We start from the raw sequence: 25224 nt of genomic DNA on the forward strand, positions 1-25224 counted from the left end.
GCACTCTTCAGAGCTAACAGAAATACCATGAAGAAAAAAGCTTTGCACCTGAAAGATTGTTGTATTTTTGACTGAGATGTCATGTTTTAGTGCCTACACCCTATAAACTGATTGCATAAAATGTTCCTTAGCAAATCTTCTCTGAGACTGCAGGTACAGACCCAAAAAAATGGTAAGATTTGCTTGGTAGTCTCTTCAAATACAGTATTATTTGACATCACCAATAGGCAAACATTAAAGTACAGGATTCAGTTTCCAAGCAGCTCCAGTATGACACTACCACAATTAATGGACGTTGAATGGTGCTATATAGTATATATAAAATATAGTGTTTACTGATAGGAGAATGACATTTTATAGTCCAGTTGTTCTAATCTTTACTATCATTTGCTAGATTTGTTAGATTTGGAGTTAGAATAACTCAGTTACAACCCAGGAGGGGGAAACATCACTATTTTTACAATGAGATGACTGATGTCACTCAGACACTACAAGTCAGTTTTTTCATTGTACTCTAAAACAGCTATTGCAAGTGTGAGAGTTCTGAGAAGAGAACCAGGAATTATCACATTACCAGTTGTACACAATACTTTTAAGTACACCAGCCTTTATTAATGGATTTAAAAGAACATTAGACATTGCTTGTGGGCTACTCTTTGCCTAGCAGGAAATTTTTCTAATTACTTGCAGAAGACTAGGGGCATATTTTAAAAATAATGTTGCCCTAAAGTAGTTTGTGGCAGTTAAGGGTTGGATTTCATTTCCGCTAGGCAGAAATAAGCCATGTAGGGGAGACAACTGTGCTTTTATGCTGCAGTTCCTAGGAATTCTTCCATCGTGAATGCAGAATTTGCTCATTCTACTTCTGAAGTAGTGTTGGGGTTTTATCTTATGGGATCCAGAGGAGATGACACCTGGACAATACAGCTCTTGCAGGAACCATGTTTCCAGGGACTTCCCTACTTCTACCCCTCCAAAAGATACCTTGCTCTCTCATGGTATGAAGCAATTGCAAATTAATATACAGACAAAATTTATATTGGTTTCCCTGGAATATTTGGAATGGGATTGGAGAAGGAGACAATCCAGGGAAACCTATCCTTCCTCTTGCCTATCTCCCAGAATTCTGAAGGCAATCCCTCAGAGGAACTGTCAGGGGTTTGGGCAGGAGAGAACATACTGTGGAGGTAGAATTTCCATCCACACCCTGCACCAAATCTCCCAAGCACCAGCTTAGTCGAGGCAAGTTTTACGAAAAAGAGGAAACTCTGGGTCCAAAGTTTATTGCTGGCATACAAATAGTGTATTTTATATGGGAGAAACTATGTCACATAGTGGAAATTTTTCTTCCTACTTAATTTTAACATGTTATGGGAAACAGGTTTCTTTGTTCTCCTACAAATTATGAAGCAAGACTCAATGAAAGGCAGACCTGTAAACAAATCTGCATACAGTTATTGCATCTTTAATAAAGTGACCAAATCCAAATATGTTCATTATTAATTGAACAGTAATTGTATATATTAAATTGTAAAATAAGATAAGATCATTAAAATTATATAAAATTACCCTTTTATCTAGTACAGAAGTAAATCTATTAAAGGTTAAACATACTATCAAAAGATAGACTTCTGTAGTGGAAACTATCTTTCATGTGTACACATAGCTGGTTTTTAGTGGCAGAGTTAATACAATCAAAGGTCTGCTTCTCATTTAAAGATTAATATTTCAAATCTACATTATACAAACTGTAATCTATGTCTTTACAAATTATGACTTTGTAATGAAAACACTGCACACTGCTCTGTATAAATATATAAATATTTATTAAATATATCACAAGATTTAGTATTTACAGTTTATTTACATTAAACAGATTTTCAGGTAAATCATTATTTAGCATCATACTGTATTTAAAAGCAAAGTTTTTGGATTTCAGTGGGCAAAACAATCTTAGCTCACAAAATAGGGTCCAGAAGAGTTTGTTTCTTGCTCATCAGCTTGTCCATGTCTCTTGTTTCTTGCCCCTTTTCCATTTTTTGTTTTTCTCTTCACGTATAGTTTCACACTGAAATGACTTCATTTCAGAAAGTCTCTGTATGTATTCAGGTGGAGCTCCCGCAAAAGGATCTGTGAAATGGTGATGACCTAAGGGGAGGGGTGAGGGAAACTCAGTGATTCAACAGTTCTAAATCAAGATAGGTCTTAAGTATCTTTAATAAGAAATAAGTCTTCAACAGAGTTACTTGAAAGGTTGGTTTCTGTTTAATGAATGACTAATCTAATCCTAAAATTTGGCATTCCACTTTCAACTTAAAACCTCAACATGGGGAAGTAAGATTCAAGAAAACCAGTCTTGACAGTATATGTATTTTAAAATGGTGAATTTCCAACAGCCAAATCCACATTGAAAGAGGCAGTGGACACGCAAGAGTTGCCAAAAACCATGTATGAAATCAACATTTTTAATTACAATATTTTTGGCAAATTATGAAAAAAACTGATAGCTCTCTGGTTTGCAGACCCAATATTATTCATTTTCTCCTACTTTTCACATTGCTTTTTAGCTCATCTACTACCACATGTAGAAGTATTTTACTATTTTTACATAAATGGCTTTTAATAACAAAGGTATGTGTTTCATTTGGAGACATTTTTATTTCAGTGTCATTATAAATATTAAACTATTACACAGGATACTGTTGACAGATTAATTTGCTACATACCAACCCTTCCAAGCAGTACAAACACAATTGTGATTTGGAACCACACTAATCTAAAAACAGTACTTGCTTGATCGGTATTTCAGCATAGCAAAGTTTAAGTGGCTAATATGGTCAAATGAGTTTAGAAGTAACAACTTCCAGACATCGTCTTCTAATGAAAAAGTCACAATACAGCTGTTTCACATACTTGCAGGTAGCTATTTTCCTTCTCAAATGTAGCGACACTGGTTGTCAGTGGGTTCATTCAAGTAATCTTTTCTCTGCTCTCATCCTACTGTCTAGAGCCCAGTAGTCTACTCAGTGGAGTATAGGATTAGAAACGAGGAACTTCAGTTCTAATCCCAGCTCTGACAGAGATGCTCTCTCTGGCCTTGAGCCAGTCGCAGCCTGTGTCTCTGATAATATATGGATAGTGGGATGATTCTGTGAAGGCTACAGTTACAAAACACTTCATAAAGCCCTGTGAGTGCCAAGTATCCTTTTGTCATTTTATGTATTACTTAAATGTCTTCCAATCACAACCATGAAAAAAGTGAAATGTCACTGACTCACAAATGACATGAGTAGGTGTGTTGTGTCACATTACTCTTTCCATACAGGCCACTCCCTCAGACAACTATTCATGAAATTGAACTGACAAATGGAAAGTCTGAGCCAAAAAAATTCAAATCCATACAAAAACCAAGAAATATCTATTCATGCAACTCTTCTGTCATCTTAGAACAGGAAAACTCCTAATAGCTGATGACAGTATTTTCAAAGTAAGTGACTTGCACAATTATCCATCCCAGCTTTTCTGGTTTTTAGCTATCTGCAAAAGCTGTTATTGCTTCATATCCTTCTCTGTAAACATTATTCCGTCAATAAATGTATATAACCATCAGAACTTCAAGAAGTTTGATCACCAAGGAGACAGTTTTCAAAAGGGGCATGAAAGCACAAGAAAACTATATCGTAAAGCAGTTAGAAGTTAGGGCTTGTCTACAAGAAGAGTTAGTTTGTAGCAAGATGAGGGTGTAGTCCTCTTTGAAAGAGGACTAGATCAAAGCTCATTAACAAACTGTTACTGCACGTCTGAAGGGTCAGAAAGGCACGTATGTAGCAGGCTAGCATGGGGTAGATTCACATCTGAGTTGCCACGAACTAACTGCTCATGTAGACAAGCCCTTAGAGTTGTCCCTTCTATAACTCCTCAGTTCTAACAGCATCTGACAAGAACTGAACACTAAAATCGTACAAGAATTATACATTTCTTACCAAACTTGTATCTGGGTCCCTCTGGAAGTGAATATATGCTGGAAACATGGCTATTTTTCTTGGATCTATGGATGTCACAATGAAAAGTCTTGGATTTAATATATCTGAATAAAACCCACCCATTTTATAGATAGTATAAATAAAAATGGCTAAATTTATTCACTGTATGGGAAGTCATTAGTGACTTTCCTAATGATGTTCTCAAAAATCTGAGGGAGTTGAGAAAGATTGTCTTTTTGATGAGCAGTTGAAAGGATTCTTGAATTCTATAATTTTACATTTCCATAGCCCTTTTCATCTAACTGTCGAAAACTGCATTACAAACATTAAATCCTTAATACTGATATTCTTAGTTTCTCACTCTGATGGGTAAATTGAGGCACAGAAATGATGCTTTGTGGCTTAGGGCAAGTTTATCAGCAGTACAGCTGGGAACAGAACCCAGATCAGTGATCTCCTAGCCCTGCACTCTAGCTATAGGGCCCCCTTCAAAGTATCCATAATCAGCAAAATTTGAAAGACTCAAAGGCAGACCTAAGGGATCAAATCAATTGCTACAACTATAGACAATAAAGAACAGCAAAGAAAAGATCTCCTAAATGTCATTGAATGGAATGGGAAGGATTAGCAACCACCTATCCTGGCTCTTCTCTGCAGACAGTACTTTTGGGTCAGGAGGTCACAGGTCAAACCAGTCCATCTCCAAAAGTAACTGTATAAAAAACATTTTTTGTTAGATATATAAAAATAGATGTTTTCTTTATGCCACAAGGGATTCCCCCTACACCAGGGGAGTTCACAGCTATCCTCTTAGGACAGTCCATCTCCTTTATGCCACCAGAATGGCACAAAGGGATTGAACAGAGTGCTAGGATCTATCCTTTGGCATTTAGGTCTAGGTAATATGAAAACATCCTAATCTGGTACTTAACTGTATCTGTTCCATCTAACTTTGAAGCAGTAACCCCTTTTGTGGTCTTTTTAACTTTTTCACAGTCTGGAATTTTATTTCACGAGACTATAATGTCCTTTGTGTTGCTAACTACAAGTGAAAGGTTGAACACAACGATGATAGAACATCCAGTTTTCTGTCCAATGTTTTACAAACAAGTCACTAGAAAGTAACAAAAGTGCATACATACTAACCTTCTTGCCAGAGGAGCAGAGAACAGTCTGATCTTTTCACCATATCCCTCCTCCCGCTATCTACCTTTTATACAGATTCCTCTCCATATCTGACTTTCTCCAGTGTTCTGCCATTTTAGGCCTTGTCTACACTTAAAGGGTTTGCTGGTATAGACACACCAGTAGAACTATTCTGGCAACTCTCCTAGTGGAGATGCAGCTTATACAAGAAAAAAAGTGCTTTTGACAGTAACACTTAAACCACTGTCCTTTCTCTTTCTCTTTTCCCCAGTTCCCCCTTTCCTGTACACATGCCCTATCATGTGTTTCTTTTCAAAAGGGAACTGGGGTTACATTTCCCCCATCTACACTAAAAATTCCTTACCTCAAAGCTCCTATCTCTCCACCTCCACCATGAATGGCTGGCATTTTCAGTGGACCTGCATTCCAAGAATCTAGTCCTCTCTTCTGTAGATCCACCACAGGTATGTCTCCCCTGCCGAAGGAAGTAGTCATCTTTCAGAAAGTGACTGAGAAGGGCAGGATTTCTAATTTAATTGGTACTGTGAGGAAGGCTCTTGTGGTAATATTGTTTCTCACCCGTTATTTCCCCATCACTCCCAACCCTTGTGTGATCTTGTGCCATAATCAGTGTTTCCCAAATGCAGGGTGCATCCCCTTGGATCAATTATTCTACAGAATCTTCATTTAAACAATCAGACAGCTTTGAGGTGTGAACTGTCACATTTATTTCAATGGGTGCTAACTCAGAGCCCCATGACATACACATTATTAACTGAGTTCCAGAGGGGTAACCGTGTTATTCTGTTTTTAGCAAAACAGCGAGAGTCCTGTGGCATCTTAAAGACTAACAAATTTATTTGGGCATAAGTTTTCATGGGCAGAAACCCACTTTGTGGGATGCATTATTAACTATTTCACTGCTCAAGCAGGTAAAAAAGGCAAGGAAGTATATTCTGAAGATCTAGATTATGAGAAGGCCTCTAACAACACACAGTAGAGCTGAAGAGGTGCAGAGCTGATTTAATTTTCCTGAAGGGGGGGGGGGGAACTTCTGAACATTTGGGAAACACTGCACTAATCGATAAGCAGCCTAAAGACTGAATGTTCCTGGTAAAACTATAGCACACACTTTTAAAATGTGGGAAGGAGACAGGAGTAAGTATGTGGGAATCTTAAATAACTTGGGGCTTGTCTATACAAGGAAAAGACTTGGAATAGCTAGTGTGAAATTGATAGTGAAAATGGATTAAGCTGAAGTGCAAAAAGGCGCTCTTAGTGCGGAATAGAAGTGTGTCTATACAGAGGGCTAGTAGAGAAGAGGCCATTGTACTTTAAATTCATATACTAGCTAATTCATGCTAACTTTCCTGAGAATTCTCTGTGTACACAAGCCTATAGATTTGATTTGGAGTATTCAACATATGGGAAAATGAGTAAATGTTTTTGTTGGGAGGTGTGAGGGTGGAACTAGGAAAGAAGAAACTGGCTGTAAGGTTATGTGTACAATGTAGTTGAAAGGTGTAATTCCCATCTTGGGCAAACATACACATGCTAGCTCAGATCAAGATAGTGTGCTAAAAATAGCATTGTGGTCATGATGGCAGGGGTGGTAGCTTGAGCTAGTCGCCTGAGAACATACCTAGGATCTTGGATAGAATTGTATTCTGGTGGCTAGCACAAGCTGCACAGCCTACAGCTATTTTTAGGCTATAGTTCTCAGTCAGAGCTGGTGTGCATATGTCTACCCACACTAGGAATGACACCTCTCAGTTTCAGTGCAGATATACCCCAAAAGGTATGATGTTAAGTCAGTGCCAACAGTGGCAAATATTTGAGAAGTTATTTTAGCCCTTATTATAACGTATATAGTGCCTGAAGAACATAGATGATCAAGGATAGAATATCTGTCTAACAGAAACCTTCTTAAGAAGTAATACTTCTGTCAAGGGTGGGAGGAACTGGGATACAAAAAGGAAGAAAAAACAAAACACTTTCTGTAGTAGGTTCTCCATAGACATAGGAATGAAGAGCCCATTCAGGACAGCATTAAAGCAGAAGAGGACAGCGAAGGGAATGTAGGCTTGTGGTTAGAATATGGGACTGCAAGTCAGGAGTCAACTCTGTCATGAACTTGTGTGTGCTGGGAAAAGTCTCTTCCCCTCTCTTCCTTAATTTCCCCCACCTATAGAAAGGGGATATTATTTATTTACTTCACATGAGCCTGATTGCACTTTGAGATTCTATGATAAAGATGGCATAGGAATGCAATGCATCTTATTAAAGTAAGATGGGAAAAGCTCTGAGGAGGGAACACTTCAGTAAGCTGATGTAAAATGGAATTTATATTTCTAAGATATAAAAGCAGCTCTTTCCAGACAATGGTCATCTTTGAGTGGGACTTTCCACAGTGAGCTCAAATTTGAAGCTTGCTCACCAGGAGAGGCTTAGGCCATGATGGCTGTATCCAAAATACAATGACCACCTAACTGCCCCCCCAAGATATGAAAGTGGTCCTTGAGGCAGAGTAAGTGGGAATCACCTCATCAAGGTCAAGACTATGCAAAAAAGTGTACTCTCTCAATCCACCAATCTGCAGCTAAATACCCCTCCTATTCCCATTGGGCAGACTACCCAGGGTAACAGGAAGAGAAAACTCCAATTTTTGGCTATGCCAGCCTGACCAGCCTACTACTATCCAAGATCCCCTCACTGGTGTCCAGAGCTCAGACCAGGTTCTACATTGCTTGGTTCCAGTAACTGCAGCAATTGAAATCCTAAGACCACAAAGCAAAGTTCAAACTCTTTTTTTAGGTGTTGTCTTAAGAGAGGAATGCCTCCTTATTCTATTAGGGTGTGAATGTGTCAATTGAGCGGGAGTGTGTATGTATTTAAGAATGGCACCATTAACAATTCTCTGAAACCTGAAAAGCAAATCCTAAATCCATCATCTAAATTGGTGAAGTCTCTGAGGTAAAAGATCCATTATTCAGAGCTGCTATTTGAGTCTGATTCAGTAATCACCTTTTTTCTGTGCTATTTGTGTGAAGTGGGAAAGGAGTGAGAGAGCAGAATAATAGCTATTATAGCAACAGTAAGGTTTAAGGAGAAAGCAGAGGTTGTGGACAAAGAAATTTGGTCTTTGTACTTTCTTAAGACTAGATGAGTGCAGTTTAGCTCTCTGACCATGTAATCTCCCCTCAGTCAGACTCTAAACTCAAAACCGACAGTCATGTCCTACATTTGGTGAATTGATTTCACAGTCAAGACAGGATTCCTCAGTTGGGGTTGTTAGCTTAAAGAACAATAAATATGTCCTTCAGTCTCCTGATTCAAGATTAATTCAAAGAAATTTTTCCTTGGGTCAACCTCATGATCTAATCTGATTTCTTGCTGTGATGATTTGATGAATGATAATCTAAACTAATTAGAGAGAAGAAGCTGAGGTAATATCTTTTATTGGACCAACTTGTGTTGGTGACACAAGCTTTGAAGAAGAGCGCTGTGTAAGCTCAAAAGCTTGTCTCTCTCACAAGCAGAAGTTGTTCCAATAAAAGATATTACCTCACCCACATCGTCTCTCTAATATCTTGGGGCCAACATGGCTACAATACTGCATATGTATTAGAAAAAGGCAGTTAAAAAAGGAGCTACATTTTAAGAACCACATTACCAAGATCTCTTTGCATATTCAGTGAATTAAAATCTTAACTTTTCAGGGAATAGTGATAAATAATATAAAATGGAGACTTACCTGCTTTTGCAAAACTCGTATCCTAAGTATTGTGATGGGGTCGGTGGAAGTATGTATGAAGTTGGCACACAATTACGCTCATCATTACTGTAAGAGCCAAAAAAATTATAGCAAGATTTAAACAGATAATAGAGAAGGTCTGTACTAAAATTATAATCCATTGTATAACAAGTTTCACTGAATACCACCCCAGAACACACTCAAAGATCATTAACATTGTGAGATGACGTGTCTGAAACAGGAATCCTTTAATTGGTATTTTTTATTATAAAATCACAGGATAATTATGACTAAATTCCATCTACAGTATGTTAGGTGAGACAGTCCAACAAAAATTTCAATAATGGGTTAATTTCTGGCAAACTGCAAGTATGAAAGGCCACTCTTGTTTACTGAGTACAGATTATATTCTTTTGTCATTAATTATTGTTTGCGCTATCATTATCAAGAACAATGATTCAGAAAAGATTCATTAGCAAGTTGTAACGAAAATGTAATGAAAGTGCTATAATATGTGCTAGTGTTAGCAGAATATTACAGATACTGAATTTAGCTGTGAACAGCATATTTTTAGGAAGTTGGTGTGTTGAAAACTAAGTGTCATATATTATTTTTGCATTGTTTACTCCTTATATTTATTTATGTCCAGAAGTGACACCAGATAGATAGTTTATCCAAACATAGCAGCAACCTGAAAACCATATTGGAGACCATAAGAAAAAAGATGCAGACAAAGCTGCTTTGTGGATAACACTCATGTAATTACAAGAAGGGGACTTGTCCCCATCATATCTTTTAGATGGGGAGGGACCAAGGGATAGGAGATAGGGAAAGGAATGAAGATAAATATATTTGTTGAGAAAAGTTACTCCACTGCTTAGTTGTATATGTAAGCTCAGTGGACCCCTGTGTAGAAAGCACGGAGTTCCAACTGAAGCAAACAGACTTATTTTTCTAGTGTAGGCAAGGTCCACCTAGCTATTATCTGTGCTTTTGTTTGTATCTAATAATTGATATCTATCTAATACAGGTCGACTTACAGCCACAGCAGTAAAGCTGGCTGAAGTCCACACTACCCTCCTTGGGTTGGTGGAGTGAGTCCTCACCAGGATCACTTTCACCTACTTAAGTGGGGCAATGTGGGGAGCCCCACAGGCTCCTGCTAGGCTGTTCCCACCCCCCATTCCCCACCAGGAGCCAGCCCCAGGCTTCTCTCCTCCCCATTGCCCGCTGGGAGCCGGAGGAAGCCTCTCCTGGGGCTTCTTGCCCCTGAGGAGTGGAGTTCAACTGCCCTGGCTTCTCACCTCCCTGCCAGGAGCTGGGCAGCCTTGTCTATTTCATGGTTCAGCTGTGAAACTGACAAGGTTGACCCAGGCTTCTCCCAGGACCAGCTGCTCAGCTCTGGGGGGAGGGGGGCTTTCTTGTCAATTTCAGGGCTCCCAGAAGGGATGAAATTGACAAGAATGGCAGCCCCACAGCGGATGCAAGGGACACAGTGTCTATATTAAAACAGCAAGAGTTCTGTGGCACCTTAAAGACTAACAAATTTCTTTGGGCATAAGTGTCTATATTAACACTGCTTTGCCCTAACTAAACTGACATAAGCCCTACACCTCTCGGTGAGGTGGTTTTATGATGTCGGCATAGCAGGGGAGTTACATCAGTGGGAGAAGCATTTTAGTCTGTAAACCTCCACTGTTTTGTTGACAAAAGCTGACTTTTGTTGACAAAACTTTCTACTGTAGACCAACCCTAAATAAGAACACTCTGAGACAAATCAATATGCTGAGGAGGAAGCCTGACATATTGGAAAACCAACTTCAAGGTAATAATCCTCATATTCTTCCTAATCTGGTCACTGCTAACACAGAAGATGTTCTCTGTATCAAAAAGGCATTTCTGATGCCTGTAAGAGGTATGGACTAATCTACTATCTCAACTAAGACACAAATTAGTTCTAGAGGTCTAGACCCAAGATATAAGAACTTAATTATTTCACAAGTGTGTCCATAAAGGTACTTGCTATAAAGACAGTAAGAGATCTTCATATTTCCAGATGTGGATCCTCTTTTCCAATCAAAAAGATTAACTTTTTTTCTGTTGAAGAAATCTTTTATTCAGTGGAACACAGAAGCATCATCGCTCTTCACAGCTACAGATGGAATTTACCAGGAGGCTGATGTTAAAACAAACTACAAGTTTCACTTCCCACTCTCTCCAGCAAATACTAATTTGACAAAGCTATCAAGTACCTGACCAATTTTGCAACTCTTTTCAGATACAAAATGACCAGGGTGCAGTTTGATTGTAAAAATCTATAAAGTTCTAAAAGAAATACTATTTATAGGAAAACATTGACTATAGACATATACCCAGTTGGAAATGTTTTAGCAGCACCATCTGCAAATCCGTTTTTCATCTGTAGCATAGGAGATGAGTTTTCTTGATAGCTCTGGATTCCCTGAGTAAGGTTTGGTATTGCAGCACTCTCCTTGCAGTCTCTCAAGCCAAAGGCTGAAGTGTATTCTGCTTAAAGTAGATATTCACAGAAGTGTACATAAAATATTAGCATCTGATCATAATTAGAATATATATTAAGGAGTATACATGAGATGAGTTTGTTAAGCTCCTTTTACTAAATATGAAATCAGTAGAGATATATCATTGGGTTATTTGTTTTGAAAAAATGAAGCCATTTCACAAAAACCACGTCTCACTCAATGCATGGTCATATGAAAAAAAACCCCTAGAAATATCAGGAAATGAAAGGCATATTAGTAATTAAAGGCAAAATCTTGCTCCTCCTGAAGTCAATGGTTAAAATTCTATTAACTTCAAAGGGAGAAGGATCTGGCCCTTATAAAGACAAGACACACACAAGACAGATTGATTATGTAGAAGCCTTAATTAAGGGGCTTTATGGGGCTGTGAATACCAAAAATTAAGCTTGGAGAAATACAGCACTAGAAGTTCTATCCCCCTATTTGCAGCACTGGAAAGGGCAGCTTCTTAATGAAGTTAACTATACTGTAATCCATAAAATGACAAGCTTAACCATTTACCTTTTTTTATTCTTTGTGTCTTTAACAATGCGCTCTTCCAGCTATTTTCAAAGGGAAAACATCCCAATGATCTTCCTGAGGCTTTATTATTCAGACATTTGTGGTCAGAAATTAGACTTGGTATTTTTTGTTCTTTTGATGCCTGAGATGAAAGCGATCTGCTGTTTCAGGTATGAAATGCAAAAGATACAGTGGATGCAAATAATGTTTAAAGAGTAAGGTGATCAATGTTTTTCTTAAGTTACAAATGGTGTTGCAAATATATATACAGACACTTTGAAGCAGGACATCTCAACACACGGGAAATTATCCAGAAGTAGGCGGTAAGGGGGAACCTGGGTTGGGTTGCACCCCACTGATTGAAAAACAAAACAAGTTAGTAAAATGTCAAGGGCACTAGGACCCAGCAGGAGTGAGAGGAGGAGGTAGAAAGAACCATATTCCCCACCCAACTCCTGCCTCATCCCCAACCCTTGCTTCAGGTTCTCTCAGCCATTTCTTCCTCACCACACAACACATTCAGCTCCGGGGGAAGGAAAATATTGCTTCAAGAGGCTGTCTAGCTGGCTCCATAGTTTCTTGAAGCCACAAAGCTTCCACTGCTTAATGCTGTGCATTACGAAGGCGAAATACTCTCAGGCAATAAATAGACAGCTATACCACCTCTTCCTCCGCCCCTCCCCACCTTCTAGCATGTATGCCAACCGCCAATAGCCTCACAAAACCCCCAAACCACCTAGAGTTTTTTACTATCAGTCCAATTTCACCATTTTTGTAACAACAAAGGATTGTGGGATTGGATGGGTTTCCTTAACTAATTTGGTTTTGGATTCCTGACACAAAAAGACAGAATCATGGGTTTGAAAAATGACATGAAATGTATTTAATTTATTTATTAAGAGAGATATTTAGTAATGTGTACTGAATGCTCAAGTAACCAGGGTCAACTTTTTTTTTTAATTGTAAAAAACAACTTTTTCTGGTCACCAGTATAGTCTCCTGCAAATCACAGGCTGCCACTATGTATCAGCATCTATGGTGGTGGTGGTAGTGATGATCATGTCAGCTACTACAAAACCTCACTGAAAAAGTTATCTGCCTTATCCAAATCTCTAACTGCATACCAATTAAGAACAAAAGTGGATGGTCATTTGGCCTCATCCTCACTCAAGGCACCCAAATAAGAGGAGTAATAATATTACCTGGTGTCAGCCTACTCATGTAGGAGGGAGTTGCCACCCTTTCCTGGTTAACTGTAATGCAAGGCTGAACTATCTACCATTGCCCCACCACAGAACAGTCAATGGAAAATGATCAGACAACTGCTAACAAATGAAACCACTTGGAGATGAAAAAGAAACAATGTAACAGACAAATCATTGTGATCTATGAATAAAGACAAAAGATTGTTTCAGTATAACAGAGTGGGAAAAAGCACTCTAGATCCATTCATCTTGTTGAACGGGGTGTTTTTCGTGAAAGATTGGATTCTTGTTCCTATGAAACCAGCCAGCTCTGTAACAGACTGAACTTTGAGGGGAAAACCTACTTTATAAGAATGGCCATAATGAATCAGATCAATGGTTCATCTAGCCCAGTAGCCTGTCTTCTGATAGGGGCCAGTGCCAGATGCTTCAGAGGGAATGAACAGAACTGGGAAATTATTGAGTGATCCATCCAATTGTCCAGTCCTGCTTCTGGCAGTTGGAGGTTGCATCCCTGACCATCATGGCTAATAGCCATTGATGAACCAAAATCTTCCAGGAACATATTTAATTCTTTTTTGAACCAAGTTATACTTCACTTTTGGCAATGAGTTCCACAGGTTGATTGTGCTTTGTGTAAAGAAATACATCCTTATGTTTGTTTTAAACCTGCTGTCTATTAATTTCATCGGGTGACCCCTGGTTCTTGTGATATGTTAAGGGATTAAGTAACACTTCCTTATTCATGTTCTCCACACCATTTTATAGATCTCTATCACATTCCCCCTTAGTCGTCTCTTTTCTAAATTGAAGAGTCTCAGTCTTTTTAATCTCTCTTCATATGGAAGCTATTCCATACCCCTGATCACTTTTGTTGCCCTACTCTGTACTTTTTCCGATTGTAATATATATTTTTTTGAGATGAAGCAACCAGAACTGTACTCAGTATTCAAGGTGTGGGAGTACCATGGATTTACAGTGTCATGGTATTTTCTGTCTTATTATCTATCCCTTTCCTAATGGTTCCTAATATTATTAGCTTTTTTTACTGCCACTGAACTTTGAGCAGATGTTTTCAGAGAACTATCCATGATAACTCCAAGATCTCTTTTTTGAGTGGTAACAGCTCATTTAGACCCCATCATTTTGTACATATACTTGGGATATTTTCTGATGTGCATTACACTTTGCACTTATCAACATTGAATTTCATCTGTCATTTTGTTGCCCAGTCACCCAGTTTTGTGAGATTCTGCTGTAACTCTTCACAGTCAGCTTTGGATATAAACATCTTGAGAACTTTGTATGTTCTGCAAACTTCGCCACCGCATGTTTTACTGTTTTCCACATCATTTATGAACATGTTAAACAGCACTGGTCCTAGCACAGATTTCTGGGGGACCCCACTATTTACCTCTCCCTACTATGAAAACTGACCATTTACTCCTATCTTTTTTTTCCTATCTTTTTAAACAGTTACTGATCCATGAGAGGACCTTTCCCTCTTGTCCCATGACAGTTTCCTTTGCTGAAGTGCCTTTAGTGTGGGACCTTGTCAAAAGGCTTTCTGAAAGTCCAAATACATTGTATCATCCTTGTCCACATGCTTGTTGACTCCCTCAAATAATTCTAATAGATTGGTAAAGCATGATTTCCCTTCACAAAAGCCGTGTTGACCCCTTTCCAACATATCATGTTTATCTATATGTCTGATAATTCTGTTCTTTACTCTAGTTTCAACAAATTTTCCTGGTAGCGAAGTTAGGCTTACTGGCCTGTAATTGCCAAGATTGCCTTTGGAGCCTTTTTTAAAAAAATCAGCATTACATTTAGCTATCCTCCAGTCATGTGGTTCAGAGACTGATTTAAGTGACAGGTTACATACCACTGTTAATAGTTCTTAGAAGGAAAGGTAACTATTAGTAAGTGTAGGCTGTAGTTTGCTCTTTATAATTTTGTTTTGTATTGTAATCATTTGTTTATGTTAAAAAAACCAATGCTATGATCCAGACACTTGGCACAACTTGGGAGGGGAAGAGTGGTAAAGATAGCTTTGACACTTTTGCATCCAGTTCCAGATCTTGAGACCTTCTGGATAACTGTTCAGTACTCTGCAATAGTTACAAGTAGAACTGACAGTAGTTAGTTGTGTTTTACGCTGGTTTCCAATGACTCCAATGGGCTGTTCTGATACTAGGGATTGTGTAGGATGCCTCAACAATATGCCCCTCTGTTGGGAGGGATGGCCTGGGATTGGGGGATGGCAGTACAGGAACCATTACAGTGGTTCTACATCATCCTTTCAGACATTAAATAAACAGATGTAACACTGGTATGTTAATGGAAAACTGTTTAGGTTAATGAAAAGAAAAGCTATTAAAAAACCTATAATGTCAAGAAATTCTTTAAGTTCTTAGTGATGTGGAACAGAATCGCCTACTGGAATGCAAACAGATATTACTCAGGCAGTTCAGTTTCTGAAAGCAATCTCACCAGTGAAGAAGTGAGCAGGTTCTGGAATGAACTATGTCATGGTTGGAATTTTAAGTCAGAAGTGTCAGAAGTAGTGATTCTAATCACCTTACTAGGTCTCAAAAAAAAAATTTGTTTTTCTATGGACGGTGAGGCAACAACATAGATGAGGATTTTCTTGTATGTTTTAATAAACATCATGCTTCTCCAATTATGTATTTTTGCAGGATGGCGCTGGAAGGAGTTTATTTGATAGAATCTACTTCTATAATGCAGAACAGCATCTTCAAATAAACCTTTGTTGTCAATGATTCAAGAGCACAGTGCTTTAGGAGGATTTTCTCTGTGTATGCACCCACCAAAATAAACAAAAAAACCTATGTTTAAAAGAAAAAAATTCCACAAACTCATTTTGAATTTCAGAATTTACTAGAAAATACAGGTAACTGTAATGAGATGATTTTTATATAGCCTTCAATGATTACAGGTTTGGGCTCTGTGTAGTCCACACCAAAAGTGGTGATGGGGATGCAATTCTCCTCAAGGTTATATACAGATGAAAATATTTCACTAGCATATTAAAATGTCAGACATAAAAATACATTTTTTCTGTGACTTAGTATTTCTGGTGGATTGTAACACCAAGGAGTAATAGTTAATTGAATACACATTTGTTTTGCAATTTGGAAGTAAAAAAGGAATAGCAAATCATGGCAGAAGACAGATACTGTACCTCAGATTCATGAAAAGGATGAGAACCAGACAATAAAGTACTGTACTCTATTTAGCTAAAGACCAAATATGGCATAAATGATATACACAATTCTCCTTTCTACCCATGAAAGGAGAACCATATATGACAACAGGATATTCATCTAATTTCTCTCTTCTTAAAAGATGGCTTCACACGCTGAACTTAGAAATGTTCTGTAACAACAGCCAGTAGCTTGATAAATTCAGAAAAAGATAATTTCTACCGTTTCATGGACCAATCCCTCCATATTTTCTTTGACCTATTCCAGTATCAAACTATAGTTAGAGTAGGCTAGTGGTGAATCCAAGTAGAAAGAAAAGTATACATAGTTTTTAAAAAACATGTATTTTGTGGGAGAATACTACTCATTTATGTCACACACCATGTTAACAGACTTACCATTCAGAGAGGAATGAGGACTCTGGGTATTTAATTTCTTTTACATGAGATTCTGCAACACAAAAAGTGATAAAACTACATTCAAAATCCAGAAAACTAACTTCCTATATATGTATATGTATAATATTAAAAGAAAATGGTAAAAAAACCACTAATTACTGTTTACATAAAAAATCTCAAGCAAAATTCTTTAATTACCTTGCCACCACAGCCTTTAATATAAATGAATTATAGGATTTGTTTTCCTTAGCATTAGTATTGTCCTAATGTCCTGGCCAAATGCTGACTTCCTATCCAAATTCTCTGAATTTTCAACTAGATTGGGTACTTTTTACTTCCTGTTCTAAACTGTATAGCTTATACAGTGTTGAAGTATGGGTTGGGTGAATGGACTATAAAATGAATAGAGAACTGGCTAGAGCATAGGGCTCAACGAGTAGTGATCAATGGCTCCATGTATAGCTGGCAACCGGTCAAAAGCAGAGTTCCCCAGGGGTCGGTCCTGGGGCCGGTTTTGTTCAACATCTTCATTAATGATCTGGAGGATGGGATAGATTGCACCCTCAGCAAGTTTGCGGATGACACTAAGCTGGGGGGAGTGGTAGATACCCTGGAAGGTAGGGATAAGATACAGAAGGACCTAAACAAAGTGGAGGATTGGGCCAAAAGAAATCTAATGAAGTTCAACAAAGAAAAGTGCAGAGTACTCCACTTAGGAAGGAAGAATCCCATGCACAGCTATAGACTGGGGACCGACGAGCTAGGCGGCAGTTCTGCAGAAAAGGATCTGGGGTAACAGTGGATAAGAAGCTGGATATGAGTCAGTAGTGTGCCCTGGTAGTCAAGAAGGCTAATAGCATATGGGGCTGCTTTAGGAGGGGCATTGCCAGCAGGTCGCGGGAAGTGATTATTCCCCTCTATTCGGCATTGGTGAGGCCGCATTTAGAATATTGTGTCCAGTTTTGGGCCCCCCACTACAAAAAGGATGTGGACAAGTTGGAGAGAGTCCAGCGGAGGGCAACAAAAATGATTAGGGAGCTGGAGCACAAGACTTATGAGGAGAGGCTAAGGGAACTGGGCTTGTTTATTCTGCAAAAGAGAAGAATGAGGGGGGATTTGATAGCAGCCTTTAACGACCTGAAAGGGGGTTCCAGGGAAGATGGGGCTAGGCTGTTCTCAGTGGTGGCAGATGACAGAACAAGGAGCAACGGTCTCAAGTTGCAGGGGAGGGAGGTCTAGGTTGGACATTAGGAAAAAGTTTTTCACTAGGAGGGTGGTGAAGCACTGGAATGGATTACCTAGGGAGGTGGTGGAATCTCCATCTTTAGAGGTTTTTAAGCTGAGGCTTGACAAAGCCCTGGCTGGGATGATATAGCTGAGGTTAGTCCTGCTTTGAGCAGGGGGTTGGACTAGATGACCTCCTGAGGTCCCTTCCAACGCTAATATTCTATGATTCTATGAACAGGTGTCATGTTTCACCGCTGAGTTGATTGTATTTCAAATGTGGTTGATGTGATTCTTATGTGCAGTTTGTAAAGCAATTTGGGATCCTTCATGATGAAAGGTTCTATATAAATGTATAAATTATGTGTGTAAAATAGTTTATAATTCTCTCACTGTTTTTTAAGAGAACTGCCCATTAAGTCAATGGCAGGAAATGACCTTATGTTTTAAAAGTATGTCTTTTTTAAAGACCTTTTCAGCCTGGGTATATTTAAAAAATAAGTAAAATTTATAAAACAGATTTATGTTTCCAGATTTCAATACTTATAACTGCATACCATTTTTGTTAGTTATTAAATATCTGTGTTTAAGTAAGTGTCTTTTTCACAACCCCATTTTCTTCTGCTTTATGTACTGGTACTCATATAAAATGTGGCATCCTAATCACTGCCATAGCAATAAACTGATACTGAACGCCATACTGAACTCTCTTTTTTATTAGATTTTGTATTTTTTCCTACAGAAAATGTAAATTATGAGCTTAAAATATTTGAGGACAGTGTCCTTTACATAAGTAATAACAGTGCCAGGCACCAGTCCCAAGTGAAGTTCAAAATAACCGTATGTCAGAACTGGGACTCTGGTCATGCTTGTAACGAAGTCAATTAAATTTTTATCTTTGATTTCAATGGAAACAGAATTAGGTCTTGGTAACTCACAATCCTATGATGTACAAATCAAGTTCTAACAACAGGTTACTTGCTGTTATTTATTACCAAGCATTTATTATTGCAGAGAGGGTTCTATCCAATCTGTCCTATTCCAATCAGATATTGAGGAAAAAGTCTAAATCTGGATCTAACAAAGGAAGTATCGAAAGAAGTTAACCAAACTAGGTTTACATTTCTAGATTGCTACTTTCTCTCAGCTCCTCTCACATGCTCTGAGGCAAATCCAGTATGTATTCAACTGGCTATCTGAACATCTCATTATGTATTTATTCCTTTAGGGCAGGGGTGTCCAAACTTTTTTCAGCAAGGGCCATATGCGATAAAATACACAAACAGCCGGGCCACTCACTCGAGATGAAGTACGTATTGCCTCACGTGGTTTATTTAAGTAAACTAAATCAATCAGCCTACAACACTGCTTTTCATGAATGGGATTTTTTTTTTAGAACAAAAAAGGTTGGCAGTTCATTCTCAAAACAGCTGCCTCTGATTGCTTCTGGATGGTGGTCCTTCTTGACAGACCTGGAAGGGGTGGGGATATAAAATAAATTATATACTATATTTCAAGCTTGTTGTGCAAATAAGTTTGGATTGTCAACAGATCAACTAATATTTGTTTTAAAAATGCTATCAACATAAAATGATTACATTTATTAAGTAATAGGGCTTAATAACACATGGAACGTGTAATATATTTTGAACTCAGGGGAACACGGTTGCGCTCAGTGGGAACAATGAAGTTGCGCTTTGGCCTGCAGGATTGCTGGCAGGTCCGGAGTCAGTTTTGTGGTTGAGATGCGAAGGACGTCACAGAGATGGTCGTTGGTCATTTTGGTTCTCAATCTGCTTTTGTTCAGCGTCATCAGAGAAAATGTTTGTTCATATATGTATGTTGAGCCGAACAGACTCATCATTCTTTTTGCGTGGCGTCTCATCAGAGGAAACTTGGCTTCTTCCAAGCTCCGGTAGAAGTCAGGTAAGGAGAGAAGCTGATGTTGATTCTTCAGAGAATCATCACACTGCATTTCTATAAGTTCTAATTGCAGACTCTCTTCCACTTCTTCTGCATTTATCATGAAGGGAGTCGCGAACAGCTTGATATCGTTCTCAATGGTAGAAAAATCTTGGAAGCGCTGAGAAAATTCTGTCATGAGAGATGTGATCACAGACACATATTTCCCCTTTTTTACAGTGAGATCGGCCTTTGGAAACGCAGATCTGATTTCGGACAATGTGGGGAAGTGCGCGACATTGAAGGTGCGCAACTGTGCCTCAAACAGTCGGAGCTTCACACAGAATGCTTTCATGTGTGCGTGAAGCTGCGGTACGAGTTGGTCTTTGCCTTGTAGGTTTTTGTTGAGTGTGTTGAGGTGTTCAGTGAGATCAACTAAAAACGCCAGATCTGCCAACCATAGAGGGTCACTCAGCTCGTGAAGAGGTCGGTCCTTTTCTTTCAAAAACTGGTCGATCTCTGATCTCAGAGAATAAAACCGCCGAAGCACGGAGCCGCGACTTAGCCAGCGCACTTCTGAATGGTAGAGCAGGTCCCCATATTCAGCATCAACGTCAGTTAAGAAAGTTTGAAATTCTCTGTGGTAGAGTGCTCGTACTCGAATTATGTTTACCGTTTTCACAACAGTGTTCATCACATCGCTAAGCTGTACTGTCTTGGCACAGAGTGCTTCTTGGTGGATGATACAGTGCATTTTAACTGCCTCACCTCCGCTCTCCTGCACCTTGGCACACACCATAGAGGCCATTCCTTTGCGCTCGCCTGTCATAGCTGGAGCTCCATCCGTTGTAACTCCACACAACTTGTCCCATTTAAGTCCTATCTTGTCAATTGCATTTGACACAGCTTCAAAAATGTCTTTATCCGTTGTTGTGGTATTTAGACTGCTGAGATCAAGCAGCTCCTCCGTAACGCAAAAGTTATTGTCAACTCCCCGCAAAAAAATTAATAACTGTGCGGTATCTGTGGCGTCTGTGCTCTCATCACATGCAATGGAGTAGAAATCAAAAGCACACGTTTTGTCTGACAGTTGATGTTTTATGTTGGCTGACAAGTCTTCGATTCGCCGCACAACTGTGTTTCTTGATAGGCTAACGCTGTCGAATTCTTGACTTTTTTCTGGGCACATTATTCCTGCGACTTTAGTGAGGCACTGCTTTATGAATTCACCATCTGAAAAAGCCTTCCCATGCTGGGCAATGAGTTGAGCCACCTCATAGCTGGCTATTGTGGCATTTTCTTGAGTTTTTTTGGCACAGGAAAAATACTGTTGTTGAGCTAGCAAGATAGTTGTCATCTGCTTAACCTTCTGTTCTCGTTCCACACCAGTGTAGGACATGTAGGTCTGATGTTTGGTTTCGTAGTGTCGTCTTACATTGTACTCCTTCATCACTGCGACACTCTCATTACAAATCAAACACACACACTTCCCCTTGACTTCCATAAAGAAGTATTCATTTTCCCACCGTGTCTGAAATTTTCTACACTCACTTGCTATCTTGCGTTTCTTTGGTGTTGTCATTTTCAGTGCGCTGTGGCAAAATTTTTCTTTCCTTAATTTTGTTTTGTAGAGGAACTGCCTTGATCAACTCAGTAGCTCCACCTAGAGTTAAAACCAAGAAGTGCAATACCGCCAGGTTTCATGTGCGGGCCATATTCTGGTATATTTTTGGAATTTGCTGCGGGCCAATTAAAAATGGATCGCGGGCCGCAGTTGGCCCGCAGGCCGTAGTTTGGACACCCCTGCTTTAGGGTTATTTTCATTAGTGTTGTTTAGAAGGCTATTCTGTTTTTAGAGATAACTCCAGTGAATCAGAACACAGGCCACTATTATTTAACATTTATGTTGCAGTATCTTAGTTTTCTAAAGCAGTAATTCCCAACCTTTTCTCTGCCATGGCACACCTTGATACCTTTAATTATTTTGAGGCACATCACCATACAGTCTCCAAATGAACTCATGAATGTTCACAAGCCAATCCAGAACTCTTCAAGTAGTTTTTAAAAAAATGTCATGGCACACCTGCACACTGGTTGGGAAACACTGTTCTACAGTGTGTGTTGGAGGGGCAGGAAGGGGAGGTTGGCTAAGCATGGCATTTTACCTCTCCGCCTCAACATTCCCTGCCAACCAGCCCTCTCCCTGCCCCCTCCTTTTTTTTTTTTTTTTTTTTTTGCTAGTAGCAACTGAAGTATTTTAACCCTGCAGAAAAGGGGACAAATATTTTTTCTTTGGAACCAACACCTGTGTCAAACTGTGACTCTACCAATCCTGTTAGTAAATTAAGGTGCCACTGCTAAGCAGTAAACAACCTATTAGAGATTCAGTGAGCACTCTGGAAACGAGATCATTTCCATGATGCAGCTAACTCTATTTGGAAAGTCAGAGTTCCAACATTCTGTCTGTTATTCTGAGACCCTCACATAGCTGTGTGATGCAATGTTGTTATTTATGCATTTGAAATGAAGATATTTTGAAAGAATCAGAGTAGGAAACAAACAAGTTCTCCTATTTCCTCTCCCTTTTGTTTCCCACCTTCCTTGAATTTTCCTGGTTATAATGAGCCAGGTTTTGAAATCTTAAAAAAACCCCACCCAAACATTACCTCTTCTATTAAAAGATTAGTGTCTATAAAGTACTGTATTTAAGTATTACCAGAAATAAAACATATCTTTCATAAAAATGCTTAGAGCATTTTGCATGAGCTGTGCCAACAGTAGTAGTGTGTTGTTTGTAATACCATACAGGTAATATCTGTACATATGACAAGGCAAATGTGGATAAAGAACCACACTTCAGGGAGAAGAGAGAAAAAACTGAAAGATCAGAAAATGGAATGTGATTGACTTATTAGAGAACGCTGCAGCCAGTGACAAGAGAGTGCTCGAGGGGGTTCAAAGCTAGGGTGACCAGAAAACAAGTGGGGAAAAATCGGGACACCTTTTTTGTTGGGGGGGGGGGGGGGAGAGAGTATAGTTGCCTATGTAAGACAAAGCCCCTAATATCAGAACGTCTGGCCACCTTATTCAAAGCAAGTCCGGGAGCCAATTGCGTCAGGAGTGAACTTTTCCTAATCAAATGATTTCCAGTGTGATGGTTTCCAAATACCCCCAAGCATGTGGCACAGAGCTGAGCGTGGCCTTGTGGTGCTAAGGTGATGGGGCTACTGAACACTATTAGATTTCAATCCCAGCTCTCCCCCCGACTCCAATCCCCTCTCACTCTTGTAGCCCTCATGGCAGCCCTTCGCCCCATCCCGCCCCGCTGCCCCCCGCTATCACACACGTACCCCGGTGCCCCCAGCGGGAGCGGGGCTGGTTCCTGCTCATGGGGCCGCTGTCCTCGGGGCTCAGTTCCTGGGCAGCTGCGGCGGGAGGGGGCGAGAAGGTGCCCGGGCCGGGCCCGGCGGCAGCAGGAGAAGGAAGAGGAGCCCCGGCGGCAGCGGCTCGGTCCGCAGCGGGCTGCGGCCCGGGACAGCAGCATCCCCGCCCAGCTACCGAATCACCGCGGCGGGCGGCGCCCACTGCCCCAGGCCAGGAGACCCCGCTGCCAGCCCGCCCTGCCCCGGAGCCTGCGGGGAGAACACCGCAGTCCTGTCGGTTACCAGGCAACAAGGGAGGGGAGCCACGTGAACGGGCGGGGCCTGGGTGGGTGTGGCCGCCGCAGGGGGCGGGGCCAAAGGAAAGAGGGCGTGGCCCTGGGGAGAGGGAGGGAGGGACTGGAGGGGGCTCGGCAGGGGTGTGTGTCTGGCTGAGGTGTGGGAGGGGAAGAAGGTGGCCCAGTGGGTGGTGGTGGCTAAGATTGGGTTGGAGCCCTCTGGGAAGCCAGCCTGACGGCCAATCCTAAGAAACGCTGCATTGGCTGGTGGGAGACCACATACCTCGGCTACACCTTGGGATGAGGAACGGTGCGACCTCTCGTTGTAAAGATTCAGGCCATTCAAGAACAACCCACCACAAACACCAAATGGCAAATCAGACAATTTCCTGGCACTGGTAGCATGTTATCAGCGATTCATCCTCAACTTTGCCACCATCGCTTCCCCCTGACGAATCTGTTGATCGAAAACCAGTCGGTGCGCATACAGTGGACCCAGGAGTGCAAGAGGGCATTTTGAGTCCTGAAGGATGCACTCTGTTGGAAACCCATGCTGTACAGCCCTGAGTTTGAACATGGCTTCATTGTCCAGACTGATGCTTCAACCGTGGGGCGGGTGCCGTCCTATCCCAGGACATTGACAGGGAAGAACACTCAGTCCTTTACATGAGCTGTAAGTTGTTCCTGAGGGAGCAGAGATACTTGGTAATCGAGAAGGAGGCACAGGCCGTGAAGTGGGCAGTGGAAGCGCTCTGCTATTACCTCCTTGGAAGTCCCTTCGTAATGGTGACCGACCACGCACCCCTGAAGTAGCTCCAACAGATGAGGGATACAAATGCCTGACTAATGCGCTGGTACTTAGCTTTACAACCATTTGCTTTTACTGTGCAGCATTGGGCCAGTTGGCAGCACACGAATGCAGACGCACTGTCGTGGATCAGGGAAAGGGACCAACTCAGCCCTGGAGAACGGGAGCTGGACTTATAGTGGCTGGGAGGTGTGGCCTCCCTCAGAAATTGACAGTGAGGGATGGGAGTGGAACCCCCACCTGACCAGAAGCAGAAAGGCAGGACAGAAAGGGAAGTGTAAAAGGCAGGCCTTCCAGCTCAGTTGGGAGAGGGCAGCTGAGAGAGAAGGATGTCTCTCCCTTGGTGTTGGGGCCTGAGTCTGACTGCTGCCCTGAGGAGAGGCTGCCAGGGCTGCCAACCAGCTGGAGCCCTGAGGACTTGCTGGAGCTGCCTGAGTCCTGCAAACCAGAGGAGATACCTGGGCCCTATGACCTAGAGGAGCTGCCATCCACCGGTGGCCTTGAGTAGCTGCTGGACCTGCCGCCAGTCAGTGATGTCAAGGGGCTGTGGAACCTACCCCTAGCTAAGTACCTTGAAGAGACTAAGGGTGACTCAGCGAGCCAGGTACTCCAGGAAAGGGAGGCAGGAAGGAGCCCAGGGAAGCCAGACGACAGCTGGGGCCCAGGGAAGCCAAGTCAGTGAGTTTCAGCTGGAGCCCCTCTGACTCAGTGGCGGGACACCCTGCCACTGCCAGGGCTCTGGGCTGGGATGCAGTGGAGTTGGGTGGGCCTGCGTCCCCCTGCTCCCTTCCTACCCCAACCTTGGGGTGATCGCCTTGCCTGAGGGCTTGGGCCTTATCCTGTTTACTCACCCTGTC

The 25224-nt window shown here is 40.8% G+C and overlaps 1 protein-coding gene across 1 annotated transcript; it reads right to left on the bottom strand.

Annotated features, from left to right (window-relative positions):
• Window positions 1–1817: 1817 nt before the first annotated feature.
• Window positions 1818–24433, bottom strand: CUNH8orf89 (chromosome unknown C8orf89 homolog). Its single transcript, XM_067553515.1, has 9 exons — window positions 24322–24433; window positions 23252–23533; window positions 16776–16827; window positions 11946–12106; window positions 11256–11412; window positions 8884–8970; window positions 5494–5604; window positions 3984–4048; window positions 1818–2148 (listed from the first exon to the last, which is right to left on the bottom strand). Exons 1-9 carry the CDS (start codon window positions 24431–24433, stop codon window positions 1997–1999), a joined length of 1179 nt encoding a protein of 392 aa, XP_067409616.1. The 3' UTR covers window positions 1818–1996.
• Between the last annotated feature and the right edge of the window lie 791 nt (window positions 24434–25224).

The sequence above is a fragment of the Emydura macquarii genome, unplaced genomic scaffold (genome assembly GCF_026122565.2).
Source record: "Emydura macquarii macquarii isolate MOO-44397 ecotype Brisbane River unplaced genomic scaffold, CSIRO-AGI_Emac_v2 contig_1477, whole genome shotgun sequence".
Classification (NCBI taxonomy): Eukaryota; Metazoa; Chordata; order Testudines; family Chelidae; genus Emydura; species Emydura macquarii.

Excerpts from the sequence above, each read along its gene's own strand:
- CUNH8orf89 (XM_067553515.1), bottom strand. The coding sequence starts at position 24,433 with ATGGTTGTAAAGCTAAGTACCAGCGCATTAGTCAGGCATTTGTATCCC. Across the intron at positions 8,971-11,255 it reads GCTAAAACATTTCCAACTGG|TAATGATGAGCGTAATTGTG; the intron begins GTATATGTCTAT and ends TGGCTCTTACAG. Across the intron at positions 4,049-5,493 it reads GGAGAGATAGGAGCTTTGAG|ATCCAAGAAAAATAGCCATG; the intron begins GTAAGGAATTTT and ends TGACATCCATAG.